This window comes from Sinocyclocheilus anshuiensis, unplaced genomic scaffold, assembly GCF_001515605.1.
Source record: "Sinocyclocheilus anshuiensis isolate Anshui unplaced genomic scaffold, SAMN03320099.WGS_v1.1 scaffold385, whole genome shotgun sequence".
NCBI lineage: Eukaryota > Metazoa > Chordata > Actinopteri > Cypriniformes > Cyprinidae > Sinocyclocheilus > Sinocyclocheilus anshuiensis.
In genome coordinates, this window is record NW_015539876.1 from 37604 (window position 1) to 64255 (window position 26652).

Sequence of the window (26652 nt, forward strand, 5' to 3'; positions counted from 1 at the left end):
CATTTATAATGTTACAAAAGATTTCTATTTCAGATAGTGTTCATATCGATATCGGAATTATATCGTATCGACCGAAATTAAGAAATATATCGTGATATAAATTTTGGCCATATCGTCCAGCCCTATGATACCGGTATTACCGGTGTTGTCACACGCCGATTAACCGGTGGGAACATTTCCTCACCGTCACAACCCTACTATTGGCCTGGATGTATGATGTTTGTTTTGTGCTTTTGCTATGCAAACAGCCTTGAGTACTGTCTGGAAGTGCTACATTAAGTTATTTTGCCATTATTGTGTTTATTAACTTTGTCAATGCATGACGCAGTCGGTCACATTTTGTCAACATGTTTGGCTGAAGAGATTGGAATTTTCAGCTATTTCCACATAACCAGATGCTTTTAACCCAACATGTTCAGATCTACATTTACACAAAAACTGTTCACTACAGCAACACTTTACAATGTAACTGCCATTTATTATAATCACAATATGTGACCCTGGACCACAAAACCAGTCATAAGGGCCAATTTTTTTTTTAATTTATGTATGGTTTGTTAGGATAGGACAATATTTGGCTGAGATAAAACTATTTGAATCTCTGGAATCTGAGGGTGCAAAAAAAACAAATATTGACAAAGTCGCCTTTAAAGTAGTCCAAATTAAGTTCTTAGCAATGCATATTACTAATCAAAAATTACATTTTGATACATTTACAGTAGTAAATTTACTAAATATCTTCATGGAACGTGATCTTTACTTAATATCCTAATGATTTTTGGCATAAAAGAAAAATCGATAATTTTGACCCATACTATTGATGGCTATTGCTACAAATATACCCATGCTACTTATGACTGGTTTTGTGGTCCAGGGTCACATATATAATCAGCTGTATTCAAGTAGACAGACAACTACCTCATCTAAACTCATTTCATGCCTACTGTCTTGTGTTCCCATGCACCAGAGATTAGGTGTGTGAAGCACTTAAAATAATTTCTTTATTCATAGTATAAATCTTAAACTTCTCTTCCTACTTTCACTTCCATTTACATTCATTAAAGACCAGACCAACAGCTTTCAAGCAAATGCCTCTAGCAACACTTAGCATTTCATACAGTAGAAAAATCCACATGATCATTTGGAAGATTAATGAACACGTTGAGATTAATGAAATCAAACTGGCCTCGATTATCTGACCTAAATCATCACTGCCTCTTTTTCATGTTAGGATAATTTACACATGTAAGGAATGACAATCTTCCTTCATTGTTATTACTTGGTATAGCGGGTGTGGAGAAGGTTTGACCCCAACACCAACACCTCCCCCACCTCCAACCTCAGAGTTTCATAACCGAGAGGAGGGTGGGTGGGGGAAGGCAAATCTGACCGACATTTGCCACATTCTTACATAAAATGTAAACAATCTTAATGTAGAACACAGACATGCGCAATATCAACGTCCGGTGTCGTCGGTGAAACGCCTCATGACTCACTGCCAAGCAATGGATTCTCGCAGTTTTGTTTCAGATTACAAAGAAAAACAAATAAAAATTGACATTACGTAGATTTTGAGAGACCAATATGTCATTGTTACCAAATGAGTGAACTGTCACAAACAAACAAAAAAATACTGTTTGAGCAAGTTAGCTCTTGACAAAGAATTTCTCCACCGCTGACCTTCCAGAAAAATGCCAGTGCTTGAATAAAAACATCTTACCTTTCAACGAGGTCTCCACCAACCTCAAATACTGCTTTGAACGCTTATTGCCATGGCTCATTTTCTGGGCCATCCCGTTCCTTTGGAGCACACACTCCTCCAACTGCACCACATTCGCATGGCGTTTCTCCAGACTGGTCAAAGCCCAAAACTCCGCCAGCGCCAGCTCCACATTCTCAGGCGCGTCACAGCGCAGCTTCTTCACTGCCACTCTCGCACCTGATTTACGGGCAATGGCTTCATACACAACGCCATAACTGCCCCTGCCAACTTCACGGAGCAAACTGTACCGCGGTGCAAAGAGTCGCCGCCGTTCAAGACTGCAATGTTTAACCAGGTCCAACTCGTCTGCCATTGTCTCATAATCGTCTACGTTGTCGACGCTGAGTGAGCGCAGGACACTGGCGCTTTCGGTTCTTTTGCAAGCGTTCCGTGTCCGTTGCCGCTCTCTGTCCTTTGCATCCATCGCGCCTCCTCACGTTTTGTGCGTGCGTTTGGAAACACCTTCCGCGTTCATATTCCTCTAGAGCTTGAGGAAGTTCAGCAGCGCTTACATATTCGTTGACATCTGCATTTGTTTTCATTCAGTAGGGTCTCGTGATTCAATTAACGTCGAGCTTCTAGTCTGAATGAAGTGAGAACTTGACTGGATCATCCCACTTTCCCTTACAGGGGGATTCCTGACCTATGAGGACACACCATAGGGACACACATACACAGTAAACGCCTCTTGTGACCTTAAGTTATGTTAAATGAGTGGTGTTAAAATGGTGAGGTGAACCAAATATGAGAAATGAACTTCTTGTGTAATCACGTTTTTAAATAAAAATAACTTTTTTATGCTTTATCTGTATTTGTTAGTTTCATGCATTCAGAAATGTAAGAACGTTACCATTTACACACGTGAATATAAAATCATTGTTTTCAAAAAAGTTTTCAAGCATATTTGAACGGTTTATTTTGTTTATTTTCAAATATCATGATTCTTTGAGTCATGAATATCAATAAGCAGACCTGAACACCAACAGACAATCAGTAACATATAATGACAATAAATATTACATGAATTAATTTACATTTAGAAATTAAAAACACATTCATCATAAAATTTAACACAACTTGTAAAAGAGTTGCACTTTTTATGTATTTTGAATATAAAGGGAAAATGCGTCATCTCACTTGACTTTTACACTTCTAGCAATACTCAGCATGGGCTACAACTGTAATAAATTTATAGTTATTTTCCCATCACAACTTGCTCATGTAATGGCAACAAGGATCAGCTATGTCACTTTGGAACACCTATAAATACATGTACATACCTAGACTACTGTCACCCATGTTGTGGACTAGAATGGTTTAGTCCCTCCAGCATGAGCGGGCATGTGCTCTATAAAGCTCAGCGCACACACGTGGTCTGACACGACGGAGAGCATCTGGGGTTTTTGAGGTTGACCATCAGTAGAGCATAAATAAGTCATTTAGTCAATTTAATATTATTTAATATTGTCATTATTTATTTTTTCAACCGTTCTATCCGTTTGATTCATATAAACATTAAAATTAGTTTTTAATTTATATTTTATATTTAACCATAAATAAAAAAAGTGTTCATTAAAAATGTGTGAATAGTGAGGGAGAATCAGTACACAACCAACATCATCTGGAACACAGCTTTTCAAAGTTTATAATTTTATTGATTTTGTTTTTATTATTATTCTTTGCTGGTTATTACAAGAGGGTAAGCTTTGCAGAGATAATACGTCAACATTCAAATATTAATGGACAGGATTTAAATGGATTACATAAGATGACAGCTGTTACTGCTCACTATCTCCCGTTAGAATAAACAAGCAACACTGTCTGTCTCACTGTCATTTTGATTTTCAGTAATACATTCTGCAAATATTTGTATAGTTAGGTATTTATATTCACCTGCACATAACAGTGATTTGATTAAAAAAGAAAAAAGAAAAAAAAGAAAGACCATCCTTAAACAAACCTCAAAAATGACCTCAATTGTCATCATTTATCCACATTCACATACAGGCATGAGGGCATGTCTGAAAATGCTGCCAACATCAATGGCTCACTGCTTACATGGGTCAATGTTTTGTTTGTCTCCATACAGTGAGCAAAGTATGAAACTGCACTTTGTATGGGCTAGCTAGCTAAACAAAGCTTTTGGCAGTTCTGATTAAAACTTGCAGCTTGCCTCTAAGGAGAATGTATGTTTTTCACTAAATGTTTTCATCTAAAAATTGTGTTTTTCACACATTTTTTATTTGCAACAATTATAGGCTACAGATAATATAACTTAGGTTCCTGACCAGCTGGCATGCCTTATTGTTGATCCCTGATCTCACCACACCAAACCCTTTCTGAAGAAGAGGCAGAGAGTAGTGAGAATCTGGAACCACTCTAAGTTCGTCGGCCTTGGGAAAGCTAGCGTGTCTCCGATATAGTGATAACACTCATTGCCTTCTCTAGTGCAGCTCAACGAGGTCTCATCCCATTCGTGGATAGTTGTGATCTCACAAATCCCGGAAAATATGCGTTGTAGTCCAAACGAGTCGTTCGTTGTAGTTTTTGAAAAGTGATTTCTGTTAAATACAATATCTCCTTTTGAAGTGGACTTTGTAACTTTGCAGATCTTTTTTATGCTCAAACAGCAACATTACAGAGGAACTAAAGTTGAAAAAGTGAAAAAGCATAATAGGACCCCTTTAACAACATATCATTTTATATGCTGACCCTGGTAATCCCAGGAGAGTACCCAGACACGTAATTGTACATTTAAATGCTTACAGCTAAACACGATCTTAACTATTTAAGCTAACGTTAGTTAACTGCAGCTTTAACTGTAGAAGCTGATAAATACATATGATTCAGCCAATACAGACTTGCTGCTGTAGTTTTGTCACTCTGAATTTAATCTGAATCACTTAATGCACCAGGTCTATTTTTGACATTGGCTTGTCAGATAGTTCATTCTGTCCACTGCTACAGTTATCACTGTCAATCATAGCAATGACCCACGGAACAATTTAGCGGAACTCGCGTAATTTTTTTACACTGGCGTTTGTCATTCCTGAAACAGAATACGGTAGTATACAGTATACAGTATGGTCCTCTTAGACAAACAAATCTTTTCATTGTGAATGGCCTGTGTAGAGAAACAGTGCTCCCCAAGTCAGCAAAGCTGATTTTGACAGTTGACCGGAAATGACTGAGCTGGCTTATCTAAAACCAGGAAGTAACCGTGACTATAAAAGTCAAAGTTAACAATGGAATGAAAGAAAACGTGATTAAAGAAAGAAATGCATTGTCGTTTTAAGTAAGTCAGTGGGAACAAGCCAGGGATAATAATGAGTAAAAGAGTGACAAGAGACTAAGTTACACTACTTAGTCTCTTGCACCACCTACTGTTGTAGTTTTAAAAACTCGGATGTAAACATCGTTAAAACTTCAGTTGCATATTTAAATAATGCATATATTTATGTATTATGTATTTAGTCTAAATAAAATTTAATTACATTTTAAATTTAAACTAAAATAAGTAAAAAGTATGAATACATTGTTCACTTTCAGAAATAAGGGTACAAAACTGTCACTAGTCAGGTACCCTTTAAGTACTGGGTCATTCTACAGAAACGTCCACTTTTCTGTCCCTAGACTTTACAGAAATATTCCAAAAGTGGACGTTTCTGTAGAATGACCCTACTAATGTACTTTTAAAGTGCGTCTATCCACCTTTCAGGTGCTAATATGTACTATTTAGGGATAAATATGGTACGCTTTTATCTTTTTTGTACCTTTGGATACCACCCCAGTAAGAGTTTTGTACCGGTTTTTCTTAGAGTGTGGCTAGTTTGTGACCAAATTTGGTAAAATAAATATTTCTATATAACTCACTATTAATGAAAAGGTTGTCAAATATAACGTCGTATGATTTAATGGTTGGATACAGTCGAGATTTTATATATATATATATATATATATATATATATATATATATATGCCTAGAGTAAATCAACTTTATAGTCAGGTTGAAATTAAATATCTTAACAAACATTTTATAAAGATTGATAATCTGGAATGGCTTCAATAATAAATTAAAATCAATATGTATTGCGTCAACATATGTGGTAAATCTTTTTTTCACCCCCTTTATTCAGTTCCATCACACAAAGGCACAATGGAAACAGGGAAACATTGCACATCTCAAAGCATGCAAAACAGAACAACAGCAACAACAAAAACGCAAAATTAATACAAACATATATAACATATGTGGTCAATCTTATCCACGCCCTTTATTATTTTGCAGAGCATCCTGTAGATGGCAGTGATGTAATTTTGGTACAATTGGTTCTTCTGAAGAAGTGCTATGGTAAGTGAATGAGTAAACATTGAATAAACCTTGGATCATTTACATATGATTAATAAATATTTGTAAGATTCCACCAAACATTTTTAAAGTGACTTAAAAGGCCAGAGCAGGCTTAAATGATATAGTTAAAACAACTGACATTCCTGTTTAGTGAACCTGAATGTGTTTGAAGGATCTTGTCCTTCACCAGTAACAAAGGATCCAAGGTTGTATCTTCCTTTTTTTATACACATATACAGCCAATATCTACTATACTAATGTGTAATTATGCAAAGGATGCATAGGGGGAAAAACAGCTCTAAATTGCTGCAGCCTCATTGCTTTGCATCTCTACAGGAAAGAACATATTATATCACATTATGGCTGTGGTCTGTATAGTGTAGCCTTGAAGGCAGAGACCACCGAGAACAAGTGGCATAGAAAATGAATGTGTGGTACAATAGGATGGTGTATGCTGCTCTGAAGTGGGCAATAAGGTGCAGCGCTCCATGCTTTTGTGTGGCTGCCATGGCAACTTAACAATTATAAAGGCCAGCTACATTTCTGCATGTTTTTGTGAATGCTAACCTCTCAAGAAAAATAAAATAAAATAAAATCTAAAATAAAAGTTTATTCTAATGACGTAATAATGGCCAAGTACGGTCTTAATTATTCCCTCAAAAATAATTAGTTTGAATACATTTGAATTATTTTTAAACCAATAGGGCTTACCCCTGTCATTGGGATTTCATACTATAGTATAGGCAACAGCTTTCTAAGATCAACATAAGCTTGTGCTTTAGATCAACATAAGCTTGTGACATCCAAGATGAATTGAACTCTCATTCTGATGGCATCCATTCACTTAAGATGATCCATTGGTGAGCAAGTGATGTAATGCTAAATTTCTCTAAATCTGTTCTGATGAAAAAGCAAACTCATCTGGCCTGAGGGTTAGGACATTTTCATTTTTGGGTGAACTATTCCTTTAACATATTAAACTGTGAAGTCAAGAAAAGAGTCACATTTATCGCTGAAGTGCCCAATTTCCCCATGCATTTTGTGTTGTAAATAAGGGTTATTATTTTAAAGATTGCTGTGATAATGGAAAGACATGGTGCCGTGTGGATGTTAAGGGATCTGACATTGCTCTTGCCTCTGTCCACCACTTCAGCGCTCCTCTGAGAGATTGTTCAAAACACAATCACCGAAGGAGTAATCAGGACACAAGAAGAAGAGAGAGGCTTGATGCTGATGTCTAGGATTAGGTTACACACACACCCACCCCCACACACACATCACTTCACTGCAGTTACTGTCAACTTGAAATTGAAATGCATGAGTGATTGGCATGATTACATTAATTCCTTCATAATTTGACCTATATTCATTACTGGACGAGGGGGGTTCTTGTTGGCCTCAAAAAGAGTCAAAAACCTCTGATTTATACAGACATCTTTTATGTCTGTATAAATCAACTCCTTTGGCAAATGAATTTACAATTACAGGTGCATCTCAATAAATTAGAATGTCGTGGAAAAGTTTATTTATTTCATTAATTCAACTCAAATTGTGAAACTCGTGTATTAAATAAATTCAACTCACACAGACTGAAGTAGTTTAAGCCTTTGGTTCTTTTAATTGTGATGATTTTGGCTCACATTTAACAAAAACCCACCAATTCACTATCTCAACAAATTAGAATACTTCATAAGAATTTCAATATAATGTGATATTTCAATGCTATATTTCTTAGACACATACACACAGGATGAGATTTGTTTCTTCTTTGAAGTTACAATCCATTAATGCTCTCCTAAATCTCATTCTAATTTAGATATTCACTCTCTGTGTTGTGAAATCCAATATATTTTCAAAGCCTTAACTGCACCCCTCTAATCAGCCTAGCTGAAATGAATTCTTGTGATGGGTTCCTTTTTTCCTGCTGTGGGAAGGTATAGGCAGGTGAGCGTACAAGCCTTATGGTTGCTATGGCAACCTCTCATCACCCTAAGAACGCTGTTGTCGTAATCAGCAAGTCCATCAAATGAGGGAAAGCGGTCACATTGAGGTTTGCATGGAAACGCCAAACACCAAAGCACACGGGTGTCCCATAACAAAGCAAAATGTAACAAAAATAATATTAGATGTCCTAATTCAATTAAAGATTCAAAGCTTTAAAGTAATAGTTTACCGAAAAATGAAAATATGCTGAAACCCTCAGGCCATCCACGAAGTACAGTAGATGAATTTGTTACTTCATCGGAACAGATTTGTGGAAATTTATGGTTACATCACTTCTTCACCAGCAGATCCTCTGCAGTGAATGGGTGCCATCAGAATGAGAGTCCAAACTGTTAAAAATGTTGCAATGATCCACAAGTAATCGACACAACTCCAGCTGATCAATTAATGCCTTGTAAAGTGAAAAGCTGCATGTTTGTATAATATTGCTTTCTCCAGTGAAAAAGTTTTCACTGAATCGGGAGAGAAATATACTCAGATAAAGCACCGCTTATAAGCAAAAACAGTCAAAAACTGTTCTAAACAAATATGTTGGTGCATTTTGATGTCAGAGGACTACAGGGGATTTTCACTTCTACAGTGGGTATAGAAAAGAATCATCGCCCTTTAAAATAATAATTTTGTTGCTTTGCAGCCTGAAATTAAGATGGACACAGTTTTTGTTTTATCCAGCTCTATTTACTCAGTGCAACTTATAACATTCAAGTGAAAGATATAACACCAACATGTCAGAAAAAAAAAAAATAAAAAATAAAAAAAATAAAAATAAAAAAAACAGAATCACTGAGTTGGAAAAAGGATCACCCCCCTCCTAAAAATGACTTGTAAACTCAATCAGGTGTAGATAATCACCTTCTCAATGGCACACAAAGCCATTTGACTTTCAGCCGTGATCAGCTGTGGTCATTTTGATTAGCTCAGCATGAAAAGACCTTTCCTGGAGCAAGTTTCAGTCCTTAGTAGTACAACTACTAACAATCAACTATGGGTGGCAAGGCACTGTTAAAAGATCTCGGGGATAAAGTTATGGACAGGCACAAGTCAGGATGGACACAAACAATTTACTGTGCTTTATCAATGCACAGTAAAGTCTATTATTAAGAAGTGGAATGTATTTGGTACAACACAGACCCTCCCTGGATCAGGACGTCGCTCCAAACTGGATGAAAGAGCCAGGAGGAAACTGGTCAGAGAGGCGACCAAGAGGCCTACAGCAACTCTGAAGCAGTTGCAGGAATTTATGGTCATTGTGTTTGTGACAACAATATCACAAATGTGGCTTTTGTGGGAGAGCTGCAAGAACAAAACACTCCTCAAGCAAGGCCACATGCAGTCACGACTTGAATTATTGAATTATTTGGCCTCAACACCAAACTATATGTCTGGCGGAAATCCACTACAGCTCACCATCCAAATAACAGCATTCCTACAGTAAAGCATGTAGGTGGTAATATCCTGTTATGAGGGTGTTTCTCTGCAGCAGGGACTGGAGCACTTGGATGGAAAAATGGATGGGGAAAAATACCGTCAAATTCTTGAGGAAAATCTTCTACCCTCTGCCAGAAAGTTGTCAATGGGAAGAAGGTTTACCTTCCAACATGACAACAACCCAAAGCACACAGCAAAACTGACCACACAGTGGTTGAAGGAGAAAAAGGTGAAAGTCCCTGCATGGCCTAGTCAGAGCCCAGACTTAAACCCTGTGGAAAATCTGTGGAATGACTGAGTGGACAAATATTGCAGTCTAGATGTGCAAAGTTAGTAGAGACACATCCCAACAGACAAAATACTGACACAAGGGGTGATCCTTTTTCCAACTCAGTTATTCTGTTTTTTTAATTATTTTTTAAATTTGATTCTGACATGTTGGTGTTATATCTTTCACTTGGATGTTATAAGTTGCACTCAGTAAAAACAGCTGAATAAAACAAAAAATGTGTCCATCTTCATTTCAGGCTGCAAAGCAACAAAATGTGATTATTTTAAAGGGGGTGATTATTTTCTATACCCACTGTATTTTGGCCAGAAGCTGTTAAAAGTAAATATGCCTTTACAATGGATTTGTTTCTTACAAACACATAACTCTTCACTTCACAAGACGTTTGACGAATCTGATTCTGTAGATGTAGAGCAGAACAGGATAACAGTGTTTAATGCTCCGGGTCAAAGCTGTTCTCTTCAAAGGACTAGCAACACTGAGTCATTTACAGAGACAATCAGAGTAGGTGATTAGGGTATAGGAAAGATGTGCATTTTGAACACAGATGCAAACATTAAATATTGGTTATTTAATAGTATACAGCTCACAACTCCTAAGCAAGTATAATTATGTCCAGTCTATGTAATTTGAAGCTTTTATGGTATCTGATTTATAGTGACTCTAATTAACAGTGTTTACAGCAGACGGTCTTTCTGATTAATGCTGTTTTTGTGCCACTGTTTCTAATTAATGTAATGTTTTGCAGTATACATGTACAATGGCATTGTAAACAGCTCCACAGTGCAGCTGTTTAATTGTTCAATTTTTTTTTAAATCAGTTATTCTACCCAAGAGAGAAATCAAGAAACAAAAGAGAGCAAATCAAATGAATATATCGGGTCAGTGACCTCCTGCTTACCTTAAGTGAGTGACAGCTGCAGCGATTATGAAGGAAATGGTTTTCACTTCATGTGAAGTGTAGGGTTTCTAAAAACCTTTTGCAATCACAACACATTCCAATCACAAACATGAACAGGAAACGTTCTCAGAGCTTTCTTTAACATTTGCATAACCAAGAAAAAACATATTTTTGTTAGCTGGGATATAGGTTGCATTCGACTCAAATCTGAATGTCATTAGCTCATTGTCATTAGAAACGCCTAGTGTTGCCTTATAGCTTTTTTCCCCGCTGTGAGCAAGAGAGAGAGAGACAAAGATAGGCAGACCGAGGAGAAAGCTGTGTTTAGAGATAGTGATTACCTTTACCTTCTTGCTATAAGAGGCTTTTAACTGAGCCAAACATTTCTGTACGTGATTCCAAACAAACACTGTAAGACTCTGTAATAGTTTTATCATCATTCAATAAATTCTCAATTATTACCTTAAAGGGATAGTTCACCCAAAAATGAAAATTCTGTCATTTACTCACCCTAATGTCATTTCTGCTGAACACAAAAGAAGACATTTTGAAGAATGTTCAGTTTTGGTTCCCACTGATTTCAATTTATTAATTTTTTTTGCCACACAATGGAAGTCAAAGGGAACCAAAACTATTTGGCTACTAACATTCTTCAAAATATCACAAGAAAGAAATGCATACAGGTTTGGAACAACTCGAGGGTGAGTAAATGATGACAGAATTTAAATTTTTGGGTGGACTATCCCTTTAATTTTCATTTGGAATTATTTTTTTTTTTAAGTTAATGATGATTGAGTATCTGTTTATTCAGTCCACAGTTCGTTGTCTGGAATATAATCAATGGACAAAATGTGCATTTTAGATCAGTTACACACTACTTTATATGGGCATCCAATAATTAATAAATAGGTCCCAACACTGACTGGTATACGTGTTGACGTAATCTGTGTGTAAATACCGGCTGCAGTAGCAACACTGCAATAAGCATCACCAGAAATGACTTCAGCAGGGTTTATTTAGCCTATTAAGCCTAATGTAGCCTATTATGCAAACCTAGACAGTTAGCCAGCTAATTAGGAACCTGTGTGAAAAGCAAATCGGCGTTTGTCCATAGGCTACTCTATAATGACATCATCAGTCATAGTTGATGACTATAGAAAGATTTTATTAATACAATTTATTTATTTTTGTAGGTTTGTATTACAATATGTTACATCATGGTGTTTCCCTAAAGGCTGCAGCAGCAACATGCTACCTCTGTCATTCAATGTCCTAATGACATGAAAAGCTTTGCTGCAGCTGAGCTGAAGACACTAACCTCATGGAAATCTAGAAAACACACTTTTGAGCTCTGAGTGATTGTGTTATTATTTTATTTTATTTTTTTCAATTGTTATTCGTTTATTAATTTATTCACACCATGAAGCAATTTTGGTACAAACAAGTAAACTGTACTACACATTATTTTTCACACGTCTTTCAAAGGGGAAGCCATATAGAATATAGAATAATATCTGGCACAGCCTTCAGTCAGAAACCAATCACCATTCCACCAATCTGTTTACTGCAATGCAGCCGTTATAGCCTACAGTCCTTTTTTCTTTCATCTCAGGGGAAGAACAAACACTGATATTCATGACTAGTATTTTATTTTAAGTTATGAATTACAAGGATCTACAATGCTGCTTCTGCGATATACCAAATATCTGAATTTCATATATTAATTCCAAATATAAATATATAAATCATATAAAAATATTCAGTGTTGTCTTTAGCACAAATGGGGCAAAAACAAACTTGTAAACGGGGGGATAATGATGTGAGACAATTACAGTTATTAGCTATTGAAACTAACTACAACAGGGTATTTTTCATGTAAAATGGCATAATGAACCTTTAGCTTGAATTCAAATTTTGTATTTTGTATTTACTTAAGAACAGATCTCATGGAGATCTGTGACAGATGGCAGATGTTAAAGGGCAACTTAGGCCTTATTAGGGGAATTTAGGCAGGTGACGTGGCGTTGAAAAGGATGTTGTCTTTGCAAATGCTTCTATATATTATATTGTTTGTTTGTATATTTGATATATCGGTCTCTCTCTCTCTCTCTCTTTTACACCCACTCAAAAGCACAGAGCTCCCTTGCAATCAGGTCTCAGTTTTCACTATCTCTTTAGCTACTGTCCTCTTTGGTCCCAGTCCAGTTAAAAAAAAAAGTAAAACAATGTATAAAGCAAGTGCTATGGGAGGTCAGCCCAGTTTAACTGACGAATACATAGTATTTCAAGGGCTGAGGCCAAGAAAGAGTATTAGGTGGCTCAGATAGGTACTCAGGCCTAATCTGGGATTAACAATGCAGCTCCGCAGATTGCTTTAAGGATTTCTCAGGTCTCATTAGCATGGCTGGGACGACCGTGTTGATGCCAGAGCTGGTGATATCTGTATAGTGCCACCAATGCTTGCCACTTTTTTTCAGTGGATCACTAATCTGTGAAAGTGCTGGTTCATCAGGACAAAAATACAGCCTGGCAGCATAGAAAAGGTGTTCCCACAATGCAATTATACACACGTAAATAAATTAAGACAATAAATAACACATTTTAATATTATTTTCAGAAAAAGTTGAAGAATGTAAATTACAATGAATCATAATAAAAAGAAAAAAGTGATATTTAGAAATAAATATGTCCTAAAGACAAAAAGAGTAATTACAAACATTAACGTAACGTTTCAGTCTGTTGTAAAAATGGCAGCTGCATTAGCCAGTTATCATTGCTAATGAATATTAATGAGAAGAGAGCACTACGCTCCGCCCACGTCCACATTGAAAGCTCTGAGCTGTCAGTCATCTGAGGAGCTGAGGACTCCTGGACGCATCCTTTTTTTAATTAGTCTATTAAAAATTTGGAAATCAAAGAATCACACATCATCTCAGTCTAACGAAGACTGCTAATGACAGCAAAAGTGGGTGAAACCTGATGGCCAAAAATGCAAAGACGAATTAGTTCTTTAAAGATGGGATTTTACATAATACTGAGCAGGATCACCAACTGCTTCAACCAAAGAGCAACTTGAACAGGAATTTTGTCTGAATCTGGTACTCTAAATCTGTTTCCAGTTAATTTCTGACTTCTAAATATTGTTGCGTCACAGGTAAGTTTAATAAATTACATGGTTACTAGATTAGATGGTGTAAAGGATATAAATATATAAATGCTATAAACGTGTCAATTTCCCGAATACGAATGCTTATTTGTTGTCCGTTGGTGTTTACGAAAGAATTTATCGATGAGTCGCTAAATAAGTCTTCAAGATACTGAAATACTGCATAATGTATTAATAATAACTAAGGCTCGTAACAAATGTAAATACGTTAACAGGATTCTCTCTAGCCAGAGCGTTTCTGGCGCACGTGCAGCAGTGCTCAACTTTCCAACTAAACCGTTTAGTGAAAATAAACCAGTCCAGATTTTCACTTGTCAATGGGGGAAAGAATGACGCAATAGTGACACTTTACATTACAGTGCCAATATACTGTTAAAAACGGCCACCTTGACCATAAGATAAAAAAACGTAAATTATTATTTATACAGTAAAATATTAAAACAATAAGTAAAAAGAATATATTAACTATACTTCACGAAGAAAATACATTACATTATTGTACTATTCATTTAACAAGAAATACACAGTTAATTTACTCTTTTTTTAAAATATGATTTAGCATAAACACTAAGCATTTAAAACAAAAGGATGAACGGAGCTTACTTGTCTGTGTTAAATGTATGATGACAGTACAAATTATTGAAAGAAAGGCCACACTGGGCATGTCAGAGTGTTGATTTATTATTTAGGGTGGGCAGTGGGGACTTCAGATCCTCAGGTAACAGAACCCTGGTGGGTTGGAAATCAGGACTGCAGACAAGAAGTTGCTGGGTGCCCTCAGCATTAGCATCTTCTGGATTTGGAATAGATTAGTCTAATTACACTAATCTTCCCTCAACAATATGATAAAACTAATCATCATTAGATAGAGAAAGCGCAGCATCGCCCTTCTGGTCAAAGACGCTGAAACCGTGGTGTATAACCGGGTTAGGAAATTTCTTGCCATATGAACAAATAAACATTTTTTAAAATCAATATACCACTCAGTTTAACCAAAAATCAGTTTACAGCCAATCCTTGCTATATACAGTTTTATTTAAGAGTTCTGTATAAATGGTGGCTTGATATCAGGTGACTTTAAAGTGCATCTGGGTCATGATCTATCAGAGAGATGGGCCGCTGATCTTGTTTAGTGTTTAAGCAGTGAGTATTTTTAGGCGGTGTGTTCAGATGGCAATGCTGTCAGTGTGGAAATGAGTTTGCAGAGATCAAGTCAAAAACAGGTTCTTGTAACCTCTTCAGATTTTAATTCCACTGAACTTTGGGTTCAGCTGATACGACATTACTATCTGCAATAATAGCAGCCCATTGAAAGCCTCATTACATTATGCTTCTGAGAATTATTTCTAGGATCAAATACATGCTTTACATTTTTAATAATTCATGGCCTTTTGTTATGGTGTTGTCCTTTGTTTGACATGTCTTGTCAAGTGCTGGATGCCTAGAATAGGCAAAGAGAAGAAAGACAATGGCGAAGATTTGTACAGAGCAGTCCTACCCATCCCAACACAGGCTTTCAGACCGAGCCTCTGAAGATGAACTGGATCGGACTGAAAATGGTGCAAGCAGGTCAGAATAACAAGAGGATCTTAAAGGGGTCATATGGTACATTTTTTTTTATCTTTTTTGAGCATCACTTACAATGTTCATGATTTTGCACTAAAAAAGTTAATGAAAATAGATTTTCAGAAAATCAGGAAACATAATTTACCCCCCAACATTTCCCAGGGCACATTCTCTATGTGAGGACACTTCCTCTGACATGCAGGGGATCATTTCTTCTGTAGCCAGCCAGTTTCAGGAATCCAGGAGAAGCTCATTCACAGGTGCTGGGGCTATGGCAAGGTAACATCAAATCCATCCAAACCAAAGCTTGAATGTAGTTTGCCATGTGAACCGTGATTACAACTAAGCTAAGTCAAATGCACACTCAGCAGATTTTACCATACAAGCTTTATGAAGGGAAGTGAAACACATCAACAAAACTGTACAAAACTTGTAAATGTTAAGTGTGCATTTGACATGGCTTGAACAGAAAGCTACATACTGTATAAAGAGCTTGGAAGTATTTCTGTTTGACATCTTTCGGTCTCCCAGGCTCACCCACTTTCTGGTAATGCTGAGGAACTGGGCATCACACAGGCTTCGCAGAGAGCTTGAGCATCCCGACTCCTTCTTGGAGCGATACCGTGGACCTGACCTCAAAGACTTATCTAGTCGAGGAAGTAATGGCCAATCCTCTATAGGCCTTCCTGACAGGCCTCATAAGAGGAAGTAAGTCAAGAAAAAGGTTTTCTGTATGGTTTCTTTATACAGGCAGAGATGCCTTTGGTATAGAGTCCTTGAAAATGAAAGAATCATGCAGAGAATCATGGAGAGAATCATGCTGCATCTGTGCAAAAATACAGTATATCCGTACTGTGTGCAGATGATTCATAAAACAGATCACAGAGCTGAGGATTCATTTAATAATAATAAAAAAACTGGGTTGGAGTTTAAAATCGGAGGTTAAAATCCGAAAACAGTATGTAGATTTCCATGTAGAAACCCCCTTTAAGTAAAACAGTATCACAATAAATTGTAGAATAGAAACAAATGGAAACAGATGTTCACTATAGATATAGATAATAAATCAGCAGTAGTGAAGATCTATAGGTATTGTCCCAGAATCAGATCCCTCAAAATGTACTCCACGATAATAACAAAAACGAATGACTTTTGCTCCATAAGAAAAGCCAATCACTGGCCTCTGGCAGCTTACAATATGAACAACTGCAACAACAGACGAGTAAGTACCATGTAGAAACAGCTCCTTTAGATATAAACCCCTATATAGTGCATTATATATGACAGAAAAATAATTAACATGTGGATATGATAGATGCTAGATTGTAGAATCCTAAATAATAAACTTATCTCAAATATGAAATTTATAAAAACAGATGATAGTCTGACCTGTTTAGTACATTGCCTTAATAGTGTTCAGTGAATATTGGTGCTGCCCTCTGCAGGTTAACATGAGAGTTTACTAGTGGTAGTTCACACTAGTGATTTTTAGATACCAGACTAGTTTACTAGCTAATTCAAATAAAAACAACCCAAAATGTTACCTTCAGCAAAAAGGAGGACAAAAAGGAAGAAATAAAAAAAGATGAAGACAAGAAGGAAGAGAAAAAAGATGAGAAGGAAGAGAAAAAAGATGAAAAACAGGATGAGAAAAAAGATGAGAAAAAGGACGAAAAGAAGGATGATAAGAAAGATGATAAAAAGAAAGATGCTCCTCCTCAGCCGTGAGTATGCCACAAATGAAATTTTTAATGATAGTATAGTTTTAGTACTACTAATCAGATAATGATATTGATTATTCACAGATGAATGGTGTGATTTAGTATGTGTTCATTTTTGAAAGTGGCCAGACGATAATCTAAGATGTGTTTTAGGAAAGAAGTGTGGATCATGGATCCAGCCTCAGACAAGTATTACAGATGGCTTTCGGTCATAGCAGCCCCAGTGTTTTACAACCTGATGATGCTGGTGACAAGGTCCGTTCATGCAGAATCTCTCATGAAATCAAGAACTTGAGATGTGGCACGTGCTTCATTGTTTATATTTCTTTAGGGCCTGTTTCAATGAGCTTCAGAACTCTTACACAGTGCTTTGGATCGTCATGGACTATACCTCAGATGCAATCTATTATGTAGACACGTTTGTCAGATCAAGAACAGGTAGGGTGATTTTTCAGAAAGAATTAAAATATTTTATGAATAATATTATATTTAATATTTACTATCAATGTTAATAAATAATATTGATTTAATATACCCATTATATATACATATTAAATATTATATAAATATATAATATACAACATATAAATGCTGTTCTTGAAATTTCTATTCATCAAAGAACCCTGAAAAAAAAAGTATCACAGTTTCCACAAACTGTGGAAGCACAACTGTTTTCAAAGCTGATCATCAGCATATTAGATAAGGATTATATGACACTGAAAACTTGAGTAATGTCTCCTGAAAATTAAAGTTTGCATCACAGGAATATATTACATTTTAAAATGTATTATTATAGAAAATATTTATTTGAAATTGTAGTAATATTTCACAAAAAGTACTGCTCTACTGTATTTGTAATTAAATAAATGCACCCTTGATGAGCATAAGAGACTTCTTTCATACCACAAGCTTGTCAAATTTATATTCACATTTTTATTCTGCCTTTTTCAGGCTTCTTGGAGCAGGGTCTCCTCGTCAAAGATGCTAAGAAGTTGATGGATAATTACAGGAAAATCCCCCAGTTTAAATACGACATGTTTTCAATGATCCCGACAGATTTATTAATGCTGAAAGTGGGATTCAACAATCCTGAACTTCGCTTCAACCGCCTTTTCAAGATGGCACGTCTCTTCGAGTTCTTCGACCGCACAGAAACCCGCACAAACTATCCAAACATTTTCCGTATCAGTAACCTTGTACTTTACATCCTGATTATCATTCACTGGAACGCTTGCATTTTCTTTGCTATTTCCAAAACGATTGGCTTTGGGACTGACACATGGGTATATCCAAACATCAGCCACCCTGAATACGGCCGCTTGGCCAGAAAATACATCTACTGTCTGTACTGGTCCACTCTGACTCTCACCACCATCGGAGAAACGCCACCTCCTGTTAGAGACATCGAATACTTGTTTGTCGTTATGGACTTCCTCATCGGAGTGTTGATTTTCGCTACCATCGTCGGTAACGTCGGCGCCATGATCTCCAACATGAACGCTTCTCGTGCTGAATTTCAGGCCAAGATTGACTCCATCAAGCAGTACATGCAGTTCCGTAAGGTCAGCAAAGACCTGGAGGCCTGGGTCATCAAATGGTTTGACTACCTTTGGACAGAGAAGAAAACTTGTGATGAGAAGGAAGTCTTGAAGAATCTCCCAGACAAGCTCAAAGCTGAGATAGCCATCAACGTCCATTTAGATACACTGAAGAAGGTGCGAATCTTCCAGGATTGTGAAGCTGGACTTCTCATTGAGTTGGTGTTGAAGCTGCAACCTCAGGTGTTCAGTCCTGGAGACTACATATGTAAAAAGGGTGACCTTGGCCGAGAAATGTACATCATCAAAGAAGGCAAGCTTGCCGTAGTGGCCGATGATGGCGTCACGCAGTTTGTGGTGCTCAGTGACGGTGCTTACTTCGGAGAAATCAGTATCCTTGGAATCAAAGGCAGTAAAGCCGGAAACAGAAGAACGGCGAACATTCGTAGCGTGGGCTATTCTGACCTCTTTGCGCTGTCTAAAGACGACCTTGTGGAAGCGCTTACTGAATACCCAGATGCCAAAAAAGCCCTGGAGGAGAAGGGAAAGGCCATCTTAAGGAAAGACAACCTTCTTGATGAGGCAGTTGCTGGTGCTGGTGCCGATCCCAAAGATCTGGAAGAGAAGATTCACCATCTAGAGAACAACCTTGAAGTCATGACTGGTAAATTTGCCAAGCTTATGGGAGAATACACATCCTACCAGAGCAAAATGAAACAGAGGATCACCAACATGGAGAACAAAGTGAAAACACTACGGGTAGAAGATCTGTCGGAGGTTGTTGAGGACAAAAAAGAAGAGGAGAAGACGACAAAATAGTCAGCAGCATAGACATTGGGGTAAATGGGGTTTCCTATCCATGTACATATTTCTTAACATAGCACATTACTTTTAAACTGTTTATACTTATCTATTTATAAATTTTACATGACATTGTACTAATTGCCATATATGTGACCCTGGACCACAAAACCAGTCATAAGGGTACATTTCTCGAAATTGTGGTTTATACATCATCTGAAAGCTGAATAAATAAGTTTTCCATTGATGCATGGTTTGATAGGATAGGACAATATTTGGCCGAGATACAACTATTTGAAAATCTGGAATCTGAGGTTGCAAAAAAATCTAAATATTGAGAAAATCGCCTTTAAAGTTGTCCAAATGAAGTTCTTAGCAATGCATAATACTAATCAAAAATGAAGTTTTGATATATTTATGGTAGGAAATTTACAAAATATCTTCATGGAACATGATCTTTACTTAATATCCTAATGATTTTTGGCATAAAAGAAAAATCGATAATTTTGACCCATACAATGTATTTTTGGGTATTGCTAAAAATATACCCAAGTGACTTGAGACTGGTTTTGTGGTCCAGGGTCAGATGTGTTCTCATGTGTATTTATTCAATATGTGCAGTATAAACAGCTCAGATGACAGAAAGCAGGACAGAGATACACTACCATTCAAAAGTACGGGGTCATAAATATTTTAAAAACAGCAATATCCTGAAATATTATTACAACCGTTTTCTATTTAAATCTATTTTAAAATGTACTTTCTGTGATGCAAAGCTGATTTTTTTGCAGCATCATTACTCCAGTGTCACATGATCCTTCAAAAATCATTCTAATATGCTGATTTGGTGCCCAAGAACCATTTCTTATTATGATCAATGTAACAATATAAATGTAAATATAAATAGATATATATTTTTTTACCTAAAAACTTTTGAACAGCAGTCTTTGTGGTGTGTCAAAAACGTGGCCAAAAAAAGTCACTTCACACTGTATGAGGTCTACATTTGTAGTACAAAAGAGGAATAATACTCCAATTATTAATTTGGCATAAGTATGAGAACATAAATTCTAAAAGAATATTTAGTTCCTTTGATGATGTTCTGCTCATTAAACATTTACATTATTTTAATATGGCTAATAGCGTTGCTCGAAAAACAACTTAACATGTACAATGTTAAAATCATTCCAGACACAAGCCAAAACATTTCATTATACTATCCAAGAGTACCCAAATGTGTTCTTTAATAAACATTCTAACAAATGCTGTTTGTTAGTTGTACTATGTAAACCAGAAGATGAACTAGAAATGCTCAACAGACTAGGTATGTATTGTGTGTGTGCCATATTAGGGACCACAAACTGTACTCGTAGAGATAATATGGTATAGAAAAGGTGAAACAGTGTATGTCTAAATTTTATATAAAAATTACTATTTAAAAAAAACAAAAACTAAATACCAGCTTGATGCCAAACTCCAGGCAACCGAATCCTAAAGTGTGTAAAATCTTTGTTATCTAAGTTAATCTTGGAGCTAAATGTAAAAAAAAACAAAACAGTATTTTCCCTTCGATATGGAGTTGAATTAAATTTAGTGTTTGCTAACTTTGTATGCATTTTACATTATAAATGGTTTTGTGTAAACTCCTGAATTGTGACACCACAAAAGACCCAGGAGTTGAAATCACACAATCTCTTCATCACATTTCCACACTTGGTTTGTTTTTCAGTTTTGAATTTATTTAAGAATAACTTGAAACAATCAAATGATGTCATTCTCAATATCAAGTTCTGTTTCCCCCTTTTATGTTAGCGCCATCAGCAGTGGAACAAACCACAGTCACATTTAATATGCAAGAGGGAAAAAGGAAAAACAAAAAGTGTAGAAGGTATCACTAAAGTGGGTTTCCAGCTATGCCTGGACAAACCGGAGCGGCGATTCTCAGCATATATGTTTGGCACAGCAAGATAGTTGTACAATTTGTGCCAATTTCCCCTCATTTTCATCCAACATTATAGGGCCAGACACTGTGCAGAGCAAAAGGAAAAAAAAGAGCAACTAAAACAGAAACAGTTTCTTCATGGGGCACTGTCAATTAGCATTCACTGACTAAAAGTCTGCCATCCTGAATTAAAACAAGACAGATAACAAAACAAAACACTTGTAGGAAGCCTATGAGAGAGGTTTATGGGAAGGTTAGATCTCTCTTTTGTAACACTACTTGTTTTTGTCATGAGTGCACCACGAGTGTGGATTGATTTTAGCAAACAGATCAATTCTGTGTGAGAGAGAAAGAGCTGGCTCTGAAGCAAAATGCAGAACACTGGCCATAAAAGAGCAGCACAACAAACAATGCAGTTCCTCAATAAATACAGATTCCCGGACATGAAACTGAGACTGGAGCTGCTCTGTACCTTTGAAAGCATTGCTGCAAATGCAAACGGACTAGGGAAGACCTATGAAACACAAGCCAAAAAATGTCAAAGGGCAGACCCCCCCCAAAAAAAAAACCCCAAGAGACATTCTGAATATTGAGTTAAGTGCACTTTCACAGTTCAACCATAATACATCAATAAAGTTCCACTTCCTCCCTTTGATCTCGTTAAGTTTAGACGGTGATCAGTCCTGCAGGTGTTGAAAACTTCTAACCGTCTCTCCTTTTCATGACTACGAAAGCAAAAAGTGAGTGGGACTTCCTGGCAGACATGACAAGAGATTCCATCCCTTAAAATAAATAATGCTATATCACAGTGCATACAAAAAGGGAACCTTAACACTTACATAAGAGGGACAGAAAGAGCCAAGAGTCCAGTGTGGTTTAATCTACTATTTAGGCACAGGCACACGGTCACCAGAACTTTCCCATTTTACCCCATTTCACACCTGGCCTTACATTTAAACTTGAGTTAAGTGCACTTTCACAGTTCAACCAAAATACATCAAATTTCCACTTCCTCCCTTTGATCTTATTAAGTTTAGATGGTGATCAGTCCTGCAGGTGTTGAAAACTTCTAACCGTCTCTCCTTTTTATGACTACGAAAGCAAAAAGTGAGTGGGACTTCCTGGCAGACATGACAAGAGATTCCATCCCTTAAAATAAATAATGCTATATCACAGTGCATACAAAAAGGGAACCTTAACACTTACATAAGAGGGACAGAAAGAGCCAAGAGTCCAGTGTGGTTTAATCTACTATTTAGGCACAGGCACACGGTCACCAGAACTTTCCCATTTTACCCCATTTCACACCTGGCCTTACATTTAAACTTGATATTTACTTTTAGTTGTTGATGTAGCTGAATTCTCCTTTGACGCACAAATGAGACCTCTGAGGGCGAGTGAGTTCTTTTGTGGATCCCGGTGCCTCAGAGCATGCCGAAGCCTTTGGCGTAAGTGATGGCTTTAAGGAGTCTCTCTCTAAGTTTCTCCTTGGTGGAGTATTCAGGGAGGAGCAGCACGTTGAAGCAAGTATGAGAAGTGGGTAACCTGACCATAGGAGGGGAGGAAGAACGTATTAATTTAAGAAGACTTTGCATATTTATTGCTGTAGAGATGTATATAGATGGACAATGTAATTTACATATGGTAAAACTGTAATTATACACGTATACTTGAACGCTCTTAGTAAAGAGAACGTAATACATCGTTGCAACTTACTAAAATGGTTGTTTCTGAATTTGCATAGCTATGCTACTGTTTTTTTGTAAGCAATAAAAAGCAGGTTTACTTGATTTGATCCCATGAATTCTTAAAAAAAAAAAAAAAAGTGCTACAAAAAAGCACTGGGTGAATATTGAAAAAAAGCATTGAAGAACCATTACGATTATTGAATTATGACATTATTTTCATGACAATTAAGCATGTCCGGAAGGTAGAGGTGTGGAGAAAAAAACAACAATTCAGCTGCATGATGACACAACCATAGGCCTGGTTCACACAGAATGCATTTTTTTCATTCCACTGTGTTACTTTCCCATTGTTTTTCTATGTAAACATGATAGACAGATCTTTGTTTCTCTATTGGCGCTTTTCCACTGCGTGGTACAACTCGGCTCGGTACGGTTCAGTACGGCACGGCACCGTTCGGCTCGGCACGGTTTGCGTTTCCACTGCAGTTCAGTACCGCTTTAGAGTGGGCGGGATTATTCACATGTCGTTATAGTTGTGCCGCCTCTACTACCACGACTCCTAAAAAAACTTTTTCATTCCGCATCGCCCCATCAAGCTCTCGCTGGATCCGCTCCTCTGCTATCAACGAGAGGAACGTCTGTACTTCCGCAACAGACAACAAAACTTTTTGGTTGTTAAAAAAAGGTGCGCTCGTTCAAAACAGTTGCGTTCAATCCTTCGCTGGCTGTGCTGATTTAAATCTAGCGGTTCTTTTGTGTTTGTGTCGCAAGTTCAGTGACGCAGGTAGTGACGATTCTCTCCGGCCAATCCGTGATCAGCAGAGTTTACACGTCACATTTTGGTAACGGTACGGTTCACTTGGAACCACAACCGAAGTGGTACTAAAAAAAGTACCAGGTACGAGGTACTGTACCCAGTGGAAAACCCCCCAAAAGTGAACCGTACCGAGCCGTACCGTGCCGTACCATGCAGTGTAAAAGCGCCATATGTAAACTCACTAGACGGATAGCTTTGACTGCTGGGCTCGCATCTTTTGCAGCATCTCATACATGAGTGCCATGTTTTCAGATCGCCATGCCAAGTTAAGAGAACTTAAAAAAAAAAAAAAATAAATAAAAAATAAAAATAAATAAAAAATAAAAACTTTTCTAAAGACGCTGCATTTTTTCTCAATTCCAACGCCCAGGTCTCACATTTTTCAAAGCAAAAACGTGATCCGAGTCAATGGCCCCATATTCTGACTCAAGATTGAATCGATCCGATACATGATCGTACAACTATTTGAACAAGGTATGATGTAAAAAACCTGAACTCATTATTGAGCGACAGTGTAGAGAGGCAGAATTTGAGTTTACCTGTCTGAGTCAGGGCCATTTTTGGCAATAATCATCTTGAGTTTGCCTAAACCTCCAACTGGAGCTCTATCTGTGCCAGTGGTGAATTGAAGAAACAGCCTCTTCTGCTCCTGCCCGAATGAGTGCACAGTCTCCCAGAAATCCCTGATGTGTGTCAAAAATATCATTTTTAATACACTTTTAATTTCACATAGGAAGTAGTATTTACAACTAGTGGTCGACTGATATTGTGCTTGTAAATGCTGATGTGAATATCTGGAGGGCAAGATGGCTGATGCGTAATATAACGCCCATAATTAAATGACAACAAAACAAATTAAAAATTGCTCACATAAAAATGAATCATTAACAAGATGCTAATCTTGCACAACATTTAGTCGTGATATACCTGAAAACGGAATATTTATTATCCATTGACAAAGCTGTCAGTAGGTTTTGTAACTGGAGAAACAAACTTTAAATGGCCAAATATCAGCCGATCACTGCTAGTAACTATTAAGTCACAGAGAAAATAATAATCCACACAACATTAAAAATTGTATTATACATAATGTAATTATTTTAATAAGCATCCACATACTTAATAATGCAAGAGTCTTTGTTGTATCCACCATCATATTCTGTACTCTCTTCAAGTGCTTGAAAGTCAAGATTCTGCACGAGAAAAACACAAAGTTATGGGTTTATATGTATGGCTCTGCCACATGTGTAAGAACAGCCTGGAAGCAGGTAACAATCTGTAGCCAACTCACCCTGCTACCACATATAAGCAGCTCAATTTCCTCCGGTCGAAACAGATATTTCAGCGGAGATTCATTAGTGACCATGTGGAATCCTCTTCTGAAGGCCTTGAACTGTTTCTCCACACTTTTGTTCAGCATGTACTCTGCATAGATATATATATATATATATATAATCGTTTTCTGTAGAGATGCACTGATACTACAAGGTTTTCTGCTAATCCTGTCCACTAAATAATTGCTATGTGACAGAGAAAGAATCAACTCGCCCCAAATATTTTGATGAGCAGTCACCGTGTGCTAAAGTCATAATGACGGGGTGTGCCACTAAAGTGCTGATGTACCTGCCTAAATCTCCTTCCAGACACAATTTATGCCCTAAATCCGCCTGTATCCTGTACAAGTGCAAACAGACAGCTGCTTCACAGCATACCTTCAATATGAGAACAGGACATGCACTCCCACTTGCAATAATGCTGAAATGTTGCTCTTTGTAAATACATAATCTCATTGTCAATGTACAACATGAAGTTGAATTGCAGTGGAACAAAATGATCTTATGCTTCAAGCAAGCCAAAAGGCCTTTATCATTAATATAAGGCCATGTTAACATAAGATGCGCTCTTGAAAAAAAAGCTCGTTTGGAAAGGCATTACATAGTGTCTTGTTGGATTTTGCAGGATTTGAATCTACAATTTAAGTCTGTCTGCATGTGAAAAACATACATGCCACTATGCCTAAAGTGTCATTTAAATGTATACACAAGCAGAAACTTCAAAAATGTACAGGGAGTGTTCAAAAATGTTATAACATCGTTATAAAAAAGAATCAAAGAATCCTCACAAAACGTATAATGGTTTCCATACAATATTAAGCAGCACAGCTGTTTTCAACATTGATAACAATAAGAAATGTTTCTTGAGCACCAAATCAGCATATTAAAATGATTTATGAAGAATGATGTGGCACTGAAGGCTGCTGAAAATTAGCTTTGCCTTCACAGGAATAAATTACATTTAAAATAAAAAAAAATACTATTTTAAATTGTAATTTCACTTTCTTTTTTGATCAAATAAATTAAGACGTGATGAGCATAAGAGTGCAGAGACCCAATTCGTGCTATGTGTTCACTGGCAGATATGAACATGTTTGTGTTTTTAAATGCTGAATGAATGAATGTAATGCTGGTGTAAAAGTGGACTAACCTTTCTGTTCTCATTGGTAACTGGGATTTTATCTCCTCCTTCCTTTAAATCATACATTAGTGGGTTTCCAAACAGGTCTGTTTGTGAGATCTGGAAAGTAATCATCATGTCTTCTTCCACATTACCTTCATACGCCAACAGGTCCTTCAGACTCTGATAAAGAACCTGAAGAAACAGATGATCGGAACCATTAT

At 36.9% G+C, this 26652-nt stretch overlaps 3 protein-coding genes across 3 annotated transcripts in view; 1 reads left to right on the forward strand and 2 right to left on the reverse strand.

Moving 5' to 3' along the window:
• Window positions 1-2414, reverse strand: part of LOC107685285 (serine/threonine-protein kinase 35-like) — a 15525-nt gene extending 13111 nt beyond the window's left edge. The window contains exon 1 of the mRNA XM_016481816.1: window positions 1721-2414. Within this exon, the coding sequence (XP_016337302.1) occupies window positions 1721-2186 (466 nt within the window). The 5' untranslated portion in view covers window positions 2187-2414. The remainder of the gene's footprint in view (window positions 1-1720) is intronic.
• Window positions 2415-16824: 14410 nt separating this feature from the next.
• On the forward strand, window positions 16825-19602 carry LOC107685324 (cyclic nucleotide-gated channel cone photoreceptor subunit alpha-like). Its single transcript, XM_016481876.1, has 5 exons — window positions 16825-16863; window positions 16980-17191; window positions 17342-17443; window positions 17520-17626; window positions 18140-19602. Exons 1-5 carry the CDS (start codon window positions 16825-16827, stop codon window positions 19543-19545), a joined length of 1866 nt encoding a protein of 621 aa, XP_016337362.1. The 3' UTR covers window positions 19546-19602.
• Window positions 19603-22433: 2831 nt separating this feature from the next.
• LOC107685325 (ubiquitin-protein ligase E3A-like) overlaps window positions 22434-26652 on the reverse strand; it is a 9339-nt gene continuing 5120 nt past the window's right edge. The window contains exons 5-9 of the mRNA XM_016481877.1: window positions 26459-26623; window positions 25266-25436; window positions 25094-25167; window positions 24514-24657; window positions 22434-23014 (exon numbers count right to left, since the gene is read on the reverse strand). Of these exons, the coding sequence (XP_016337363.1) occupies window positions 22894-23014; window positions 24514-24657; window positions 25094-25167; window positions 25266-25436; window positions 26459-26623 (675 nt within the window). The 3' untranslated portion in view covers window positions 22434-22893. The remainder of the gene's footprint in view (window positions 23015-24513; window positions 24658-25093; window positions 25168-25265; window positions 25437-26458; window positions 26624-26652) is intronic.

What these genes read in the sequence shown, in the direction of transcription:
- LOC107685324 (XM_016481876.1), top strand. Translation starts at nt 16,825, where the DNA reads ATGAAATTTATAAAAACAGATGATAGTCTGACCTGTTTA. An exon ending in AAAGATGCTCCTCCTCAGCC is followed by an intron (nt 17,192 to 17,341) that starts GTGAGTATGCCA and finishes GATGTGTTTTAG; the next exon opens with GAAAGAAGTGTGGATCATGG. An exon ending in GTTTGTCAGATCAAGAACAG is followed by an intron (nt 17,627 to 18,139) that starts GTAGGGTGATTT and finishes TGCCTTTTTCAG; the next exon opens with GCTTCTTGGAGCAGGGTCTC.